At 36.3% G+C, this 17014-nt stretch overlaps 1 protein-coding gene across 1 annotated transcript in view; it reads right to left on the bottom strand.

Annotated features, from left to right (window-relative positions):
• AGTR1 (angiotensin II receptor type 1) overlaps positions 1-17014 on the bottom strand; it is a 29769-nt gene continuing 12755 nt past the window's right edge. Inside the window, exon 2 of the mRNA XM_053460913.1 lies at positions 1-2139. Within this exon, the coding sequence (XP_053316888.1) occupies positions 985-2091 (1107 nt within the window). The 5' untranslated portion in view covers positions 2092-2139 and the 3' untranslated portion in view covers positions 1-984. The remainder of the gene's footprint in view (positions 2140-17014) is intronic.

Here is a 17014-nt window from a genome sequence, read left to right as displayed (position 1 = left end):
TTCTCAGAATAGAACATTAGCTTTATTAACTTGACCCAATACTAGAGATGAATCTCAAATTATCAACATTTTTTGAGTTCAACTACTACTGCCTCTTCTGTATATCAAGCTTATGTCATCTATTGTTTTGGAAATATAGCATATTATATATATATATAGCATATTTCTTGTTCTGAAAAACAATATATTGTACATCACATACATTTAACCTAACTAGTGTACCATAACGCTGTATATATTGTGTTCTACAAAAATAGTTATTGACATGAATAGCCTATTGGTAACGTATCATTACTAAACCGAAAGAAATCATTTTATCTATGAATGCCACTGCTCAACATTTACAAACAGTTGGAGAATACGTGAGGTGCAAAATACTGTAAGTATATCAAAAGAATACTGCAGGACACTGTATAAACCAAAATGATTACATGTAGTGACATAATATACATACAGATACGGTTTGTATGTGATCACACCAAATAAATTAAAGAAAAATTAGTGAAAAGACAGGTTCCCTAAAAATAAAAAATTTTCATACTAAATGAGGTATACTAATGACTGACTTCACACAGGTGAAAAATAGATACATCATCTTACAATAGGATGTTTTTGAGTGTTTGATCAGCAAAATGTGATCCGGACTGTGATGTAGGTAGACTACCTCACTAGATGGTGGTAACAAAATAAAATGTTCAACATGCAACTAAAGGCATATCATTATGAAGAGCGGTCATTCCCACTCTGTCTTAACTCCTTTTTTTCTGTTTTCCAGTCATCAGGACTACTATCTGTTTGCCTTCAACATTGCAATTGGTCAAACAACAATTTTCTCCGCTTCCTTCTTAATTGATGAATTTGCATGAACTTCGCACGTAGTCCCAATCCAAAATGGAAAACCCGCCTGACAGTAAGGTTTGTGTGGCAGAGTTATGTTTTTTTTTCTTGATAATTCTGATTTAGCATTTTTCTGCAAGGACAATGTTAAATGCTTGCATTCTGATGCTCTTCATTTTCACTGGACCTTGAAGCATTTTTGATTGATGCATTCTGATTTTCAGCTGGACGATAGGAGAGAGTACTCATTTTGGTACTGAGACTTGTATGTGTCCTTACTTTGGGTGGTATGTATTTCAAAAGCTGCAGGAAATGTTTCCTGAAATTCTTTCCGAAAAAACCATATAGGAAAGGATTCAAACAGCTGTTAAAGTAAGCTATGCATATGCTAATGGGCATCCCCGTGTCCACGACATCTTGAATATAACAGTTTCCGATTACTTTCAGTTGAATCAAAATATCCAAAAATGTAAACACTTGATGAGGAATCCAACAAAAGAAGAAAACGAGGACGATCACTACAATCATCTTAAAAATATCATCATTTCTCGCAGTGCCTCTGTGTGGATAACATGTTTTCTTCAGTGTTTTGCCAATTAGTGTATAACTTGTTAAAATTATGAAAAAGGGGACCAGGAAGCCAATTATATTCTTGGTTATGCCCATGCCAACCATAAGTGAGCTACTACTGTCAGTATACATAAAACCACACACTGTTGCATTTGCTTGTACAATAAAGATTAGTTTTCGATATATTATGTTTGGCATGCTTGCCAAAAAGGCAACAAGCCATATGGCAACGCATGTTATTCTGGCAATCATCATTGTACGACGAATGCGGGATCTCATTGGGTGGACAATGGCTAGGTAGCGGTCGATACTGAGGCAGGTAAGTAAAAATACTGTGGTGTACAAATTTAACGTAATGGCAGTGGAGGCTACTTTGCACAAAAATGTGCCAAAAGGCCAGTTATAATGCATGGCTGTGTAGGCGGCCCACAATGGCAAAGTGATCACAAAACACAAGTCAGCCAGTGCTAAGTTCATCAAGAAGATGCTGGCCACCGTTTTCATTTTCATATAGCAGTAAATGACAATCACAACAAGGCTGTTCCCAAATACCCCTACAATAAATATCAAGCTGTAAACTATTGGCACAGCTATGAAGATGTAGTTGTGTCTTCCTGATTTCGAGCAGTTGACTTGGATCCTTTGATCTCCGCTGTCTTGCTCTGAGGATATGTTCAGCAACATCTTGGGCAGTTCGTGCTGTATCTGTTTATACAATAATCTGCCTTTTACCTGCAAGACATAGTAGAACAAATTTTACATTAATATACAAATGGACAGCTGTCAGTAAAATAGGATGACACTGAAATTGTAGTATTGATAGCCTATCTAGTTATCAAACTAAATCATTGCAAATATACAATCTATTGAATGGAACAAATTCTTTCTAGCTGTTGGCAAGTTGGTCAGTACAAAGCAATGATACATAAACAATTAGGTCATATTTAAAAGGAAGATATACAGGTTAAAAATAAATGAATTCTGCCAGCGATTATTATTTTTTTGGACAGCATCCCTTCTAAAATTCACTAATGTTAGAAAATATTTAAGCCTGAATAAATACACATCCTTGACATTTACCATTAAACATATCCTTCTTGTGAACTTGCTACTACTACATCTGAGCCAAATAGTACCAAAAACATGGTGAATCATGTATTAAAATTGAAAAAACAAATCCAAGTTAAGATAATTAATTTATAAGTATAGAGCTAAAAAACAGTTACTGATAAAAAAACATGTGTTATCCCATTTAACCAATGTCTTTTTGGAGCTCTGTCGTGACTTACTGCAGGTGACAGGGTAAGTCACTAAGTTCACAAAAGTTGAAAAGTCAGGAGATAAATGAACACCAAGCTTTACATTGCCCTATTTTAAACCTGAAGGACTGCTGGAAAAAAAGGTGAAAGTCTGGAGAAAACTATTTTGAATATACAACTGGGTAGACCAACAGCAAAGGTCCATAAAAGATGTGCTGTTCAAATTATCTCAATATAATTTGCAATATATTAGAAGGTGTAGAAACATATTAGTTGAAAAAATATTTAACATTAGGTTCACATGTTGTAGTATATTCATTCAAATGTGAGTTCATTAAGACTCACAAATTGATCACCCCAAAACTTGCAACTGTGGGAGAATCAAGTGATAAAAGTTAAAAAAAAAAAAAAAAAAGACAAATACACTAAAGTGTTAAGTTCCAAAGTAAAATTTGCCTCACAACCCCAAGGAGTTAATTTTACTTGGGAGTTCATCCACTGAAAAAAAAACATTTAAAAAAGAAAACAAAAACAAATCATATGCCAGAACCCTCTTTTAACCAAGGGTGTGCTAAGGATCATGCCTCTTTTCCCCAACCCTTTGAATGGTAAGGCAGGAAGTAATTAATTACATAGGTGTTATACTAGTCAAGTATACCCCCTCTCCCCATCACTTGCTCAGAGGAATTAAAATGTATAAAATTTCCATATGGGAGGCACAGGCACCATACTGAGAATAGCATGGGGATGTTGAAAATAAACTAAATACCTTTTGTGGGACACACTCTGATCCCCACTATATGCCCAGAAATGTGAGGAGGTAATATGTTTTAATACTTTGGAATGGCACAGACCCCATCTTGTACCCCCCACCTTCTTCTATCCCTGCACTATGGGATAAATGGAGAAGTTTAAGAAAAAAAAAGTTAAAAAAAAATACATAGATAAAAAAATCTTACCTATATTCTACTATCTATAAGTCACCAAAGATGGGGCCCATCAGCCAACCAGCTGTGCAGAAGATGACACATTTGGATAATGATAATATTGTGTTGGTTTTTTTAAAAATAGTTTAATTATTTAAGCAAATTGTAAGGGAATATTCATAAGGGACAATATTAACACCCCCCACAAAAAAGTGAAATATGATCCTTATTTGTCTGCTGAATTTTCAGTTTACATACAGCCATATGCATTGGTTTATATATCTAACAAACTGTCTCAATTGAAACAACTTTATGTAGATGGACTTCTGTTGCTTTTTTGTGCTCAAGAAATGGCAGAAATATTAAGGAGCCTATGTAACAATGTATACATGACATAACATATGCCGTTATCTGGATGTATCGGTGTAGATTTCTTAAAGCGCATTGGAAACGTTGCACACGTTTTGAGCATTGACAGAAGTGTGTTTTTTATTTTACTATTTTCTGTAAAGTATAATCCGGTATATTTGTGTGCGGTGTCTTCTCATATCAAATGGTGCTGCAAAATATGAGGGCAATTTTTATATAATGTAAGTATATCCTATATTGTCTTGCTTCGGCATATGTAACTCATGTACTTCACGTTCGAGGAATTACTGATTTCAGCTCTTTATCTTATCAAGTCACACTCGAAAGGACTAAATATAGCATAACACAAAATAAGAAGGCCTCATCCGATGTCTGCATGGATCCAGATAGCCTCATGAGAAACAACAAACTTGAGAACAGCTGATTAAACCTAGCTTGAAATCAAAAGTGAATGAAGTACCCTCATATGTAAAAAAACAAATATGATTATTAAACTGATGACATTTCAAATTTATGAGATACTGTGTTTTAGCTAAAACTTTTTTTTAAAAATAAACTAGATTCTTAAATTCAATATGTATTTAAAAAGAACAAAGTATTTTTGGGAGTATTAGTGGAAGAAAATGGTGGCTGTACAACTGGAGACCTTTACCATGAATAATTCCATAGACATGTATCATTGAAGAGTAACAAAGAAACTAAAAAAGCAAGCAGCAGATAATTGTCTGAAGACCTCACTTATATGAGAATGTAGACATGCTGAATGGTTTGCAGATAAAAAATATCAGGAAAGACTAAAATGTATAAATATGTATAGCTTGGAAGAGATAACACAGAAATGGGTATGATAGAAACATTTAAATACACAAAACATCCAACAAAGTGCAAGAGGGAAGTATGCATCAATGGAAGAGAAATCATAGGAGTTCATAGCCTAAGACCACAGAATCTTTTATCTATATAGCGCCAACAATTTACGTAAGGCTTTTCACAGTGCATACGTTTAAAAGATATGACAAAACTAGAATTTATAGACTAAGACAAACCCACACATTAAGCAAGGAAGGGTCTTCTCACAAGCTTACTGTAAGAAAGTTTTATTTTACTGAGAAGGTGGTAGATAAGTGGAACAATCTGAAGCAGATTGGTAGAGGTTAATACAGTGAGGCAAACATGCATGGGACAGACATAATGCTGTCCAGAATATAAACCAAAGCCAAGCATTGAAAAGGTTTTTACAGCAAATGAGCAGACCAAATGGGCTGAACGGTTATTATCTTTCATCATTTCCCCTATTCTATAAACACTACAGTGGTAATGTTCCATATTCAGGGCTGGTGCAAGGATTTTTGCCACCCTAGATCATTTTGCCACCCCTGGCCCCACCCCTACAAGCCCCTCCCCTTTCCCCACACCCAACTATGTCCTACCCCTTTTAATGCTTGTTATGCTTGGCCGCCCCCAACCAAGTCTCAGCAGACAGCAGCTCAGCGTGAGCCTCCCTCCTCCTTCCAACATCTATGCGCAGGGCAGGAGCGTAATTACAATAGGGGCGCTGCGCAAGCTCTCATAAGGTCCTCCCCATAGTGACCGCGAGCCGCCCTAGGCGGGCGCCTACTTTCTCTATAGGTGGCACCGGCCCTGTCCATATTACATATCAGTGTCAATGTCACTGGCCAAGAGACCTCAGAACACGGTGCCTGTGGTAATAGAGCATGCCAAGAAACACCCAATGGCGATAATTTACTAACACACAAATCATAAAAAATCAGTGATCCACCTAGCTAGGTACCGATGACTTCTAGTTTGCCTATAAATCATTTAAGACCATATGAGAAACACAAGTGTATAATTTTACTACAGATTGGAACTATTGAACACTTTTAGAGTATCCATGTTGTATCCAAAAGCTACAGACTTGTTTTTAATGCAGTTTTAAACATAGGGCAACCATATGCTTGTCTTACGCATTGTGAAATTGGAATTTAAAAAAAATCCAATTTTGCAGGAAAAATATTTAATTAATTTTGTATATGTCTGTGCAATCAGCTGTTTAGGGACCTATTTTCTGAACAGACATGGTTGACACAAAATAATAATTGTTTTCATTTTTTAACAATTACACTTGAATTGTACAATTAGCGTCTGCAGTCCTTTTTCAATTATTTTTCGCTATAGCTTATATGGTATTGCCATGTCATGGATAAGGCTGGAGCTGACTGGCACTGAGTATACCATGTGGGGGGGCAGGCACATCTGTGAACCCATCGGGGGAAAAAAGACAAATGCATGGGGTTACTCCACAGAACGATTTATTCTAAGAATTCTTGGAAACTGTTTCAGAATTCTTGGCATATGATTGATAGTCTTTAGATTGTTTCTAAGCAAAAGGCACAATGTTGTAATTTTGACGGTGCCGCCAATGTATGACTTTTATCCTTTAATTGTATAAATAACATTACAACAAAACAAACACAAAGCAAAAAAGTAAATTGGTATGCACACCGTAAAGAGTCAGAAAATAACTCTGCTATGCTTTGTCATTGTTGATTTGGGTTCCCGTTTCTTATACAGCTGGCAGTGAGCTAGCAGACATGTAAACTTATGCTAATAACCTTTTTGTTGCAGCGATAAGATTACAAAGAACACAAAAGCACATGCAGTAAAGTTGTTAAGGCCAGACAGCAGTCTGCACAGACTATACAAGAATGTAAGACTTAGACATTGCCAAACAATGGTGTCAAATATAATAAATTCCAATTATTGCAAATTTCCAAATTCTGGTTTACATTTATATGCATATTTTGTGTCACTAAACCCAGAATTTCCATATAATTTCAGTGCCGTTACGAAATAGAAAAAAAAAAACAAAACAACTAAATTCCCAACATATGAGAGAAAAAAGGAACTGGATAAGAATAAAAATGAAAAAATGCTACAGCACATTTGTGTTTGGCATTGTAGAACTTGTAGAATACTAAATGTATAAACTGATTGAAACATCTCTGCTTTGCAATCAAATGTGTTTATTGCACATATTATTAAAATGTTACCCACCAACAGGATTGCAAGGATGGCCTGCAATCCGGTAATTGTAATTTACTCTTCATGTGAAACCAAGGTACGGTTTACTACAGTGAATGGCAAAATCTTTACCTTGGTAAGTGAAATAGAGTGTGTTAATATAATAAATCGGCATATCTTCAGTAAAAAGTAAAGGGGTGATGTTTGCTATCACTGAGCATTGAACAGCTGATATACACAGCGGTTATTAGCGGTTCTATCTATCTGGCAAATAAAACAATTGACACACAAAAAGCATGTTCAAAATAGAAACAGATGAACGGCACACAGAGAGGCACACAAACAAAGGCTGCCGTCCGTGACGACTTAATTACAGACAATAATATAATGTCGTCAAGACAGCGTGGTTTTAGAGATTACCATGGTTTGCAATACATAGATTTATTAAGTAATGGCCCTCCTCAAATCCAATGATATATTGGGAGTAAAGGAATAACTAAAGAATGCGCATGTGTGTTCCTCCCTCAAACATCTTCTATGTTTTCAATTATCACTTCAAACTAATCAGGTTTTTTTTAAGTAGGATTATGATAAGTATGAGTATGAGTATGCCAGGATCATACAAACATGGTTTCGCTAGGTTCCTGACTCATCTTGTGTCAAGAAGCGGTGAACACAAGCTATACTGGTATGAATTCCAGACTGGAAGATTTGTTTAATGAGAATACACAGCTAATACTAACAAGACTATTGAGTTTATGGGGTAGGGTTAAGGACTGCTCCGCGGACCATGTTAGTGATGGCCCTAAACCCGAGTACTATTAGGAACTTAGTGCAGAGTATATGAACTTTGGAAAACTTCCACTGAAAGGGAAATGAGAAATGAGAGAAGATGCCAGAAAATGAGATCTTGGCATGGAATGCAACCAGAATTTTAGCTCATGTTTTTACTATTTCCTTTGCCGGTTACTAATAATAGAAATATCATTATAGTGTTGATGTTCCTTTATATTTTGGTTGTTGTTATGAAGACAGCCAGTGATAGTGGATTAACATAACACATAACATAACTCCTAGTATTTAAATAGCGCCTTTCCAAATCTGCAGGTGAATAATAGTTTTTATTATTATTACTCAATGCATGGTACTCATTTATGATATGCTGGGCTTTAGAAAGTGAAGTCTTGTTGGTTTTTTACACAACGATGGCATGGTTCATTTAAAAATATTTACTTAAATTGGAAAAATCATGCATGCATATTAGGAATATTAGGAACAAAAACATATATGTTTTTAGATATGTGCTTACTGCAGGGAGACACACAGCAGATTATCAACTTGCCTCCTTTCGGCAATATCAACTTGAGCCTTGACTGCTTGCTACAAACCCATAAAAAACCTAAAAAACCTAATCTACTATGACACATACAGTGCCTCAGGGAATACTCCTCGGATGCCTTAATTCACAATAATAGTCGTATCACTTGAGACCGCTGTTGAAGATAAATAAATAACAATACCCCAGCGTAGTCCCAATCGCTAAAGCTGTAAAATCCTACGATGATGTAGAAACAGACATTTCTATGTTTCTAACCTAGCCCCAATCAATACATTTCTGATAATCCTCTAATTTGATCTGTTTTTTTTTAACCCTTATGGTGACTTATTGATTTAAATAAGCACATGTAATCGGGTTTCCTCTGGTATAAACTTATATGACCCATTTCCCAATCAAATAAAGAATTGATGATGTTTTGATGGGCCTTTCAGTCTTCAAAATTAAATTACTTCTTACAAAGCCACCAGGCTATAATTGGGAAGAAATACTGTTTTAAATCCAAACTCTCATTCACGTATGCAATAATAAGTGTCACACATACAAGATGACAAAATCCAGGAAATTCAATTAACGGCTAAAAATTCACCTTTCATTCTAATTAAAGTGCTGAGAACAAATGGAAAGCCATTGTTACTTGGTTACTTCCTACTTGATTAATACCTTTACAAATGCATCTAAATGGAGGGGGGGGAAGCTCAGAATACATTGCTAATAGCTTTTTGTTCTTTAATCAGTGGTTGGAAAAAGGAAATCTGACCGACGTTATAGACATTTATGTAACTTTCAGAGCATTGAGAAAAACATAGCGTTTCTAAAAATGATGGAAAGTATCATTATAAGAAGATCTTAAATTGCTTAGAACGTTTGTTACAAAGATGAATAAGCAACCCAACAGAAATGCAATGTTAACCCGCTGAGTGCTTTATGAAAGGGTACAATACATTGTACAAATTGTGGGGCACAGAAGGATTTATTTGTGCTGCTATTATGGGAGAAATGGTAGGGAATGAAAGCTGTTGTGCGTGTACTGGTGTAAATATAAACTGAATATCACTTCTATATTTATTGATCGCTTGTAAGCCCACCACTGCTCCAACATTTTATCAAATGACCAGAGAGGTAAAGTAGTTTTTTAGGGGTGTGGGTAGAGGTCTGTATAGGGAGTAGGCCTTTCATGAGATGCTAAAGCCTACTGATTGGAGTCATTTAAAAGAAAAACAGTGTTTTTATTTAAAGTGAAAAGATGCTTCTAAAAGAATACAAGGGACCTACTTATTAAGATAAATTCTGAGACAGGGTTCTAAACATTGAGCAACCATTTTGGAAATCAATTGGATATACCAACTCATTGCCCCACTGCCCCATGAAATAAATACATTTCTATTTAATCAATATAAAACATATAGTAAGAAAGTAATATAAGTGTCCAAAGCAAGGGCAGAGATTTAATGCGTAATATGTCAATCTGACATTTGAAGAAAGTAGTGCTTTCTACCCTGAAAACCTTGTTCTTGAGTCTACTGAATCTATATATTGTGAGAGTGTCAGAGGAAACGTAGTTAAAGAATCCTACATACATATACTCTCTGGAAGGTTTCTCACCTAAAGCTAAATCTCCCAGCAGGCACATTTCCCATTCACTTGAACCCAATTAAAAACATGTTTAAAGGTCAAAACAACAAAGGTTTAGGGCCTTCATACCCAGGGCATGAAGTTGCCCTGGAGGCCCACTACTTCACCAAGCAACATGTCAATTTGCTCCAAGTAGCTAATCAGTGCTATCTAACCCCCCAAACAGCCTTTTTGTGCCATCATTGTCCCAGCCTGTCAGTGCCCCCAACAGCTTATCTGTGCCATCTTTGTCCAAAATAGCTGGCCTGTGTCATCATTACCCTCAACAGGGCCGGCCCAAGACAAAATGAAGCCTGGGGCGAAGTTTAAAATGCCGCCCCCCCCATTATCTACCCTTCCTCTCCCTGCCCCCCCAATATTCTACCCTTCCTCTCCCTGCCGCCCCCCATTATCTACCCTTCCTCTCCCTGCCGCCCCCTCATTATCTACGCTACCCCCCCGCGTACTTACCTTTCAGCAGTCCTGCGGTGAGTCTCCCTGCTCGGTCTCGGTACCGGCTTGTAATGCTGAGCGCCGGCAATGACGTCATCTTCCGGTGCTCAACATTACAAGCCGGCACCGAGCTAGATGACTCGCAGAGGAGAGAGTGAGGGGCGCCGAGCTGGTACTGACAACTTGGTAAGCAAAAACCACTCTGCGCCCTCTCTGCGTCACTGATCAAGTTCTACATTGATCAGTGACCAGCATATCATCAAGAATGCTCTGCATAAAAGGCATTCACAGTAACACCTGACCAATTGTTCTCTGCCATGTAGTGGATGATGGGGACATCTTTATGCTTCTCAAATGAACCATCAAAAGCTAGTGATTATTTTGTCCCAGAATAATGGGACAGGTTTTATGGAAAACAAAGAAATGTGGTCTTTTTTGACTTCCTGTTATGCTATGTATATGTCTGAATTAGTTAGTACATGTACCTTAAGAAGAGGCACTTTCTTTGTATCCAGTTTGCATTTTACCTTTTAATACACCACTAGGTTAGCATTCACATATCAAAAGGCAGAAGAAAATGTAAAAACTGTCTTTTGCTCTTGTTGTTTTAAACCCTAACATAACTAACATTCTCAAAATATCAAACATGTTATTTTCTAACACTAAGCTGATTTTAAAATTATACACCACATGTTCCATGTCTTCTAAAATGTGTATCCTTATTTGATAAGATAATGCAAGTCAGTAATAGATATAATACACTATGTTATCTATGTATCCAACTGGAGTTCACCAAGTTCACTATGTGGAAATATACACAAACCTGGCTTTACAAACATCAGTGATTAATAAGTCAGTAGAACGAACTGCAAAATCCCATGAAGCCAGATTTTCTTATGCAATATGGCCGGCAATAATTGAAAAGTCATCGTTGCTGCGGAGTGTTCTGTTTCTCTGTGAGAAGCAGCAGATTTCCAATAACCTTTTGTTCCAGTTATAATTCCAACTTTTTGAAATACATTTATTCTTGGAATCAAACACTTTTAAGTAAGAACAATTAACAAAGAACATTTAACAAATGTTGATTTTTTTTTTTTATTAACCGTGTTTTATTGACGGTTTATTAAATACCTCCTAGTACAACATTTTTGTAAAATAAATGAATAAGCTTTGTTTTTTAATTATATGCACAATTTGTTCTGATTCTACCAGCAAACCCTCCAAAATATTTGGTGTTATTATGATGAAAATAAATGTAGTATCTAAGTACATTGCACATTTTTATACTGGATTGCAGTTAAGGACGGGGTGTCTTTTAAATACCTTCATAAGAATTAGACTAAAATGTAACACAGACTCAGGAAAATAACTTTATTCGCATAGCCCAAAGAAAATAAATCAGAGCTTTATAAATAATTGTGCAGCATTTATGGACAAAAAGGTATACAAATGGGTTCTATAAGTATTTTATCATTTTTATTGCCTTTTATTAGATGAGCAGGACAACCGTGTCATCTAAAACCATGTTTATTTATGCATGCAGCCATTAAAATGTTGGATTATCTATGTGTCAAATTCTCCACTAATTACGCCTTTTTGTCTTTCATTATAAACTTCACATGGTATTTTCCCAAAGGCAAAACTGCTAACTTTAGAAGAACGTCTTAAGCAAACAACAGAGATTTTATGTGAAAGTCTTAGAGTCAACATAACTTCTCATTGCTGTCTCTAGTACTTTAAATTTCTGGGAAGTACTTGCTGCGAAACAAACAAAGCAGATTTATGAGTGTTAATGACTATGGACTTAAATTCCTAGAAGATGACACGACTTTGGAATCTACAGGAAAGGAGATAGCTGAATTTTATTTTAAGATGATTTCTAAATACAAACGGACCTAATCATACATCTAGGATGAATTGCCATCAATAAGTAACACAAAGTTAATTTGATCAATTTGGAATAATATGTATTTCACAGAATCGCTCCAAGATGTGCATGAATATTACATTAAAATGCTCATCTGAGGAACGGGGTATTCCCCGAGACATATTTTACAAGATAAATTATCAATTTTCCCTCATTACTGGTGACCTTATGTATCTCAGTTACAGATGTATTACACTATAAATCCTGCGCTAATAAAGATATCTGACATGAACGTATGGAGTAGCCACCACAGCTCCTGGTAATATCTCTGATAGTAAGTATGTGTGTACATTTGATCAAGGGTGATATTAACCTCCACAGGCATGGAAAAAAAGTAATTATGCTTAAATGAATGTCCTGCCTAGCATTTAGTTATCAGGTGTTGTGAATCACAGCTGTACAATGTTCACCGTATCACCGACAGTACTTACGTACATTTCCTATCCCCTATGTAATCTTTCTTTATCTCTACTCGCTCAGATCAAGCATAGTCTTGCACGCTCTTAACTTTCCACAATTTTTAAGAAAACTAAAAATCAATGTCCTTTAATTCATCAATTCATCACAATAAGGGTTATGTATGAAAAGCTTTAAAAGTGTTCTTAACTCCATATAGACCAATTTAAAGTCTCTGCTGATTGGACCGTTACATTTGTTGCTAGGAGATAAAATAATTTTACAAACTTTTCACCATAATTTTTAATACATAACTCACTTTTTTCTGACTGGGTATTTAAATAGATCTGCAGTATTAAATGACTTTGTCCAGTTCATACATTATAAACTAGGCCCTTGATCATTGTAGAACTTTCTGAAGAGGTTAAGCTGTTCAGGACTCTGTTTGTCCCCTAGAACAGGACAGAAGATTTTTTGTGAAAATCTAGCAAGTCTTTGTGGGACATCAGGGTCTGATGATTAGGAGACCTGTTAAGGAGTATTGGTTAGTCAAGAATTACCAAGTTTAGCACTGCTGGATATAAATAGGTCTTTTATTACTCTTACTTAGTGAGAGTAATACTGGCTACACTTTTCTCTTTATTTTTCTTTTTGGCTACAAAATAAAAACCTATATCTTGGTTGTTAAGGACAGAGGACTTTCAGAAGCAGAAAGGGCTACTGGTGGCTTTAAAGAACATATTGGGCTGAATGTAATGCTAAAGGTAATATCACAAGTTACTGAATAGTAATCCTTGCACAGATTACAATGGAAAATACAAAATACTGGCACAAATTCATAAAAGATGTTGCTCCAGTTAGACAAAACAGTAACTGCACACTCCGGTATGTTAATCAAATAAACTTAAACAGATCACTCATTTTAGTCTTTCCTCTGAAAGCTTAATCACGTAGAACACCAAAAGCTCCTTGGGCTCACCTCTGCCACCACTGTCCTGACATCATATCTATCATGTCAAAGATATGCCGGCTGGGTACAGCATGTTATGGAGGCTTCTTCAGCTCTGTCCTCCATAGTGTAAATGGGGCAGTTGGGGAGATCTCCCTTCTAACAAGCCCTCTGAGAAGTGATGTGCTGGAAATCCTGACCAGACAATACCACGACTGTCTTTAACTGGGATAAGATTAATTACTGTTTTACTAGCACTAGATTTATATCCAACTTTGAATCCAGACCATTGCTGTTCTTAATGTTAATAACCCAAAAATACAGTGAGCAATTAATCCAGTACCCAGTAAGAGTGAATCAGTGATAACCCCATCTTAAGATATTTACAGTATTGGAACATAAAATAGACTTGTGTTATGTTTAACATTGAAATATGCGCACTGAGTTACAAGTCTGGCTGTTTTCTTTAGGTGAAAGGTCAATGTTTTGCCACTGTGTGCATATTTTATAGTATTTTTTTAAATAAATAACTTGAGGTTCAATAGTAAGTAAATAGAATCCTTCTCTCTCCATGCAGATACACTATTTGTATGCAGATTCGCACACAAATTACTAGAAATATCCTTTTATTTAGTTTTTTGTTTTCCACAATCCCCCACACTACAGTTTTGGTCCTCACGAATCTCTTTTAGTCGCAGAATTCCTGTGTTTTAGCATGGGAACTTGATTGCCTTCCAGTTGGTAAACTTCGTTCTGGTGATATAGCCACTAGAGATCACATCCATGTTACTGTTCCCTTGAGGAATATTAACTTTACTTCCAAAACTGTCCAGGGTCATGGGACAGTAAAGAGCAGTGTTAGGCAATCCCTGGTCTCCAGCTGCTGCAAATTACAACACGCTACAACTATTCCATCCAGGCTAAGCATCTTAGAAGTTGCAGTCTGCAGCACCTGGTGAACAGAAACATGCAAACCATTTTAGCGGTCCACTACATTATTGCAAATGCTACATGCTGTCAAATTATTCTAAAAGAACCACTGTAAACTGTACATGGGTGACAGAAAGCAATAAAAATCTCTCTTCTATATCAATGTGTATATATACCACTAGGGGGATCAAGGTAGATATTCTGGGTTCATGTATCCAAATTGCTTGGGGCAAAAGTATTTTAGATAAGGGATAATTTTGGATATCAGCTCTATCTTCTCACCTGTGTCCACTCCGTTGTTCAGGCTTCTTCCCATGGACCTAGAATGGTTCCTGTCCATTGTTCAAGCTTCCCAGAGCACTTCTGGTCTGACAAAGGGAGCGGAACTGCTCTGAAGAAGCCTGAACAACGAACAGGAAGTGTTCTGGGACCGCAGAGGAGAGCCTGAACAACAAACCGTACAGCAGGGAGAAGCTAAAAAGGAAGTGGAGACAGGTTCTACTGACCACAGGAGAGGCCAGACACATCTCTCCTGTCCCTCTCAGTCATGAGGATCCCTTATCTTAATTTCTTTTATCTAAAAAAAAATCATCCGATCATTTTGGATAAGGGATTTTCGGATAAGGGATACTCAACCTATATTAGTTTTATATTGTATTTATTATTTCTGCAGGCAGTGCCCCTGTGCATTAATCAATATCGCTGCCTAGTAGTGCTGCAAGATAATACTAACGGGTCTCTGTAGTTGCATATTGGAAACAAAACTCACATCATCAGATAGCTACTGTATACACATGCATTTGCATATAAACAACCTTTGGTGGAAATATCCACTGGTGTTTTTCCGAAAACAACAGTACCAGGTCACCTGCCTATCAGTAATCATGGTCTCTTCATAAGGCTACATTTTTAATCTGGTCAGATCTCTAATGCCCATCAAGATCTGATGCAAGCTGTTACATGCCTGGATACATGGCTGGAAATTCTAGCTGTGTTGCATAGAAAGCAACTAATTATCCCAATACCACTCCTAAAACGGATACAGCTAAACCAAATAATGGCCAATAGCCCAGATTAGCCATGACCACTATCATCTACCGTTTACACTCTATTATGCACTATATTGTTAAACTTGCACTGATACCTGCATAATTTGCCTCCTTTCTCTCCTTCATATTTGTTATCTTGATAGAAAATACAACAAGAACAGATGTACTGAGGTCAATGTTCTCCATGTATATTAAATATAATAGTTTGATTTATATAGATCAACCCTATTGAACACCTTTGGGATGAACTGGAATGAAGCTTGAAAGCCAGACCTTCTTGTCCAATATCAGTGCCTGACCTCGCAAATGCTCTACTGGATGAATGGGGAAAAATTCCCATAGAAAATATATATACAAAATATTGTGGAAAGCCTTCCCAGAAGAGTGAAAGCTGTTATAGCTACAAAAGGACATATTAATGTCTGTGTATTTAGAATGCAATGTTTATATAGTGTATATAGAGGTCCTAAGTAGATGTATATACTGTATGTGTGTGTATATATATATATATATATATATATATATATGTGTGTGTGTGTGTGTGTATGTGCTTGCGTGTGTGTGTAAACTGACAAAACTGTTCTAGTCTCACTGTAAACAAGGAAAGTTGAATGGTCTCCCCTTGAGGCGGTCTCTTTTTATTCTACATGGGAGAGCTTCAGAAATCAATCACAAATATCAATCATAAAACTATATTCTTTTAAAGAAGTACTGAAAAATCCATCTGATAAAATATAATGCAACATAAAATAAACAAATAAAACAAGATACCAGAGTATCTTCAAAAGAATGTTTTCATGGATGAATTTAAAATGTATCCTTATGAAAGTGATTTATTTAGCGAAAAAATGGATTTCTAAGTAAGGGCCTGTTGCATTCTATAGGATAAAATGGGATTTCATTGATGTTATACCTCTCCAGCTAGTCTACACTACATCAGATTTGTAAATTAGAAAATAATAAACTGCATTAGGTTCTTGTCAAAAGGAAATCTGTAAAAAATATGTTTAACTAGATATTCTTTAGCCACCCTATTGAATTACAGTCAACATGAAACAAAGCAGGATTAGCTCAGATAGAAAACACATGTAGTAAATTGAAGAGCAATAACTCAAGTTGAATGCAACATGATGCGTTGGTAGGCAAAATAATCACTTGCTGTGATAATACAATCAAGACTTTACTTACCAACTAAAAGGGAAATGATTCTCCTTCACGTGAAAAATAATATGCATCATCTGGTGGTACAACGTGATGCTGCTGAGCCGGATACAAGGGGAGGCTGGCAAGGGGGCAATTGCCCCCCGGGTTGCTTTGATTTAAATATAGTGGGCCTCCAATCTAAAGCTTTTTTGTGTTTCTTACTGGATGCTTC

The sequence above is a fragment of the Spea bombifrons genome, chromosome 3 (assembly GCF_027358695.1).
Source record: "Spea bombifrons isolate aSpeBom1 chromosome 3, aSpeBom1.2.pri, whole genome shotgun sequence".
NCBI lineage: Eukaryota > Metazoa > Chordata > Amphibia > Anura > Pelobatidae > Spea > Spea bombifrons.
The sequence above is the reverse complement of the archived record's forward strand: the minus strand, read 5'-3'. Positions and strand labels throughout refer to the sequence as shown.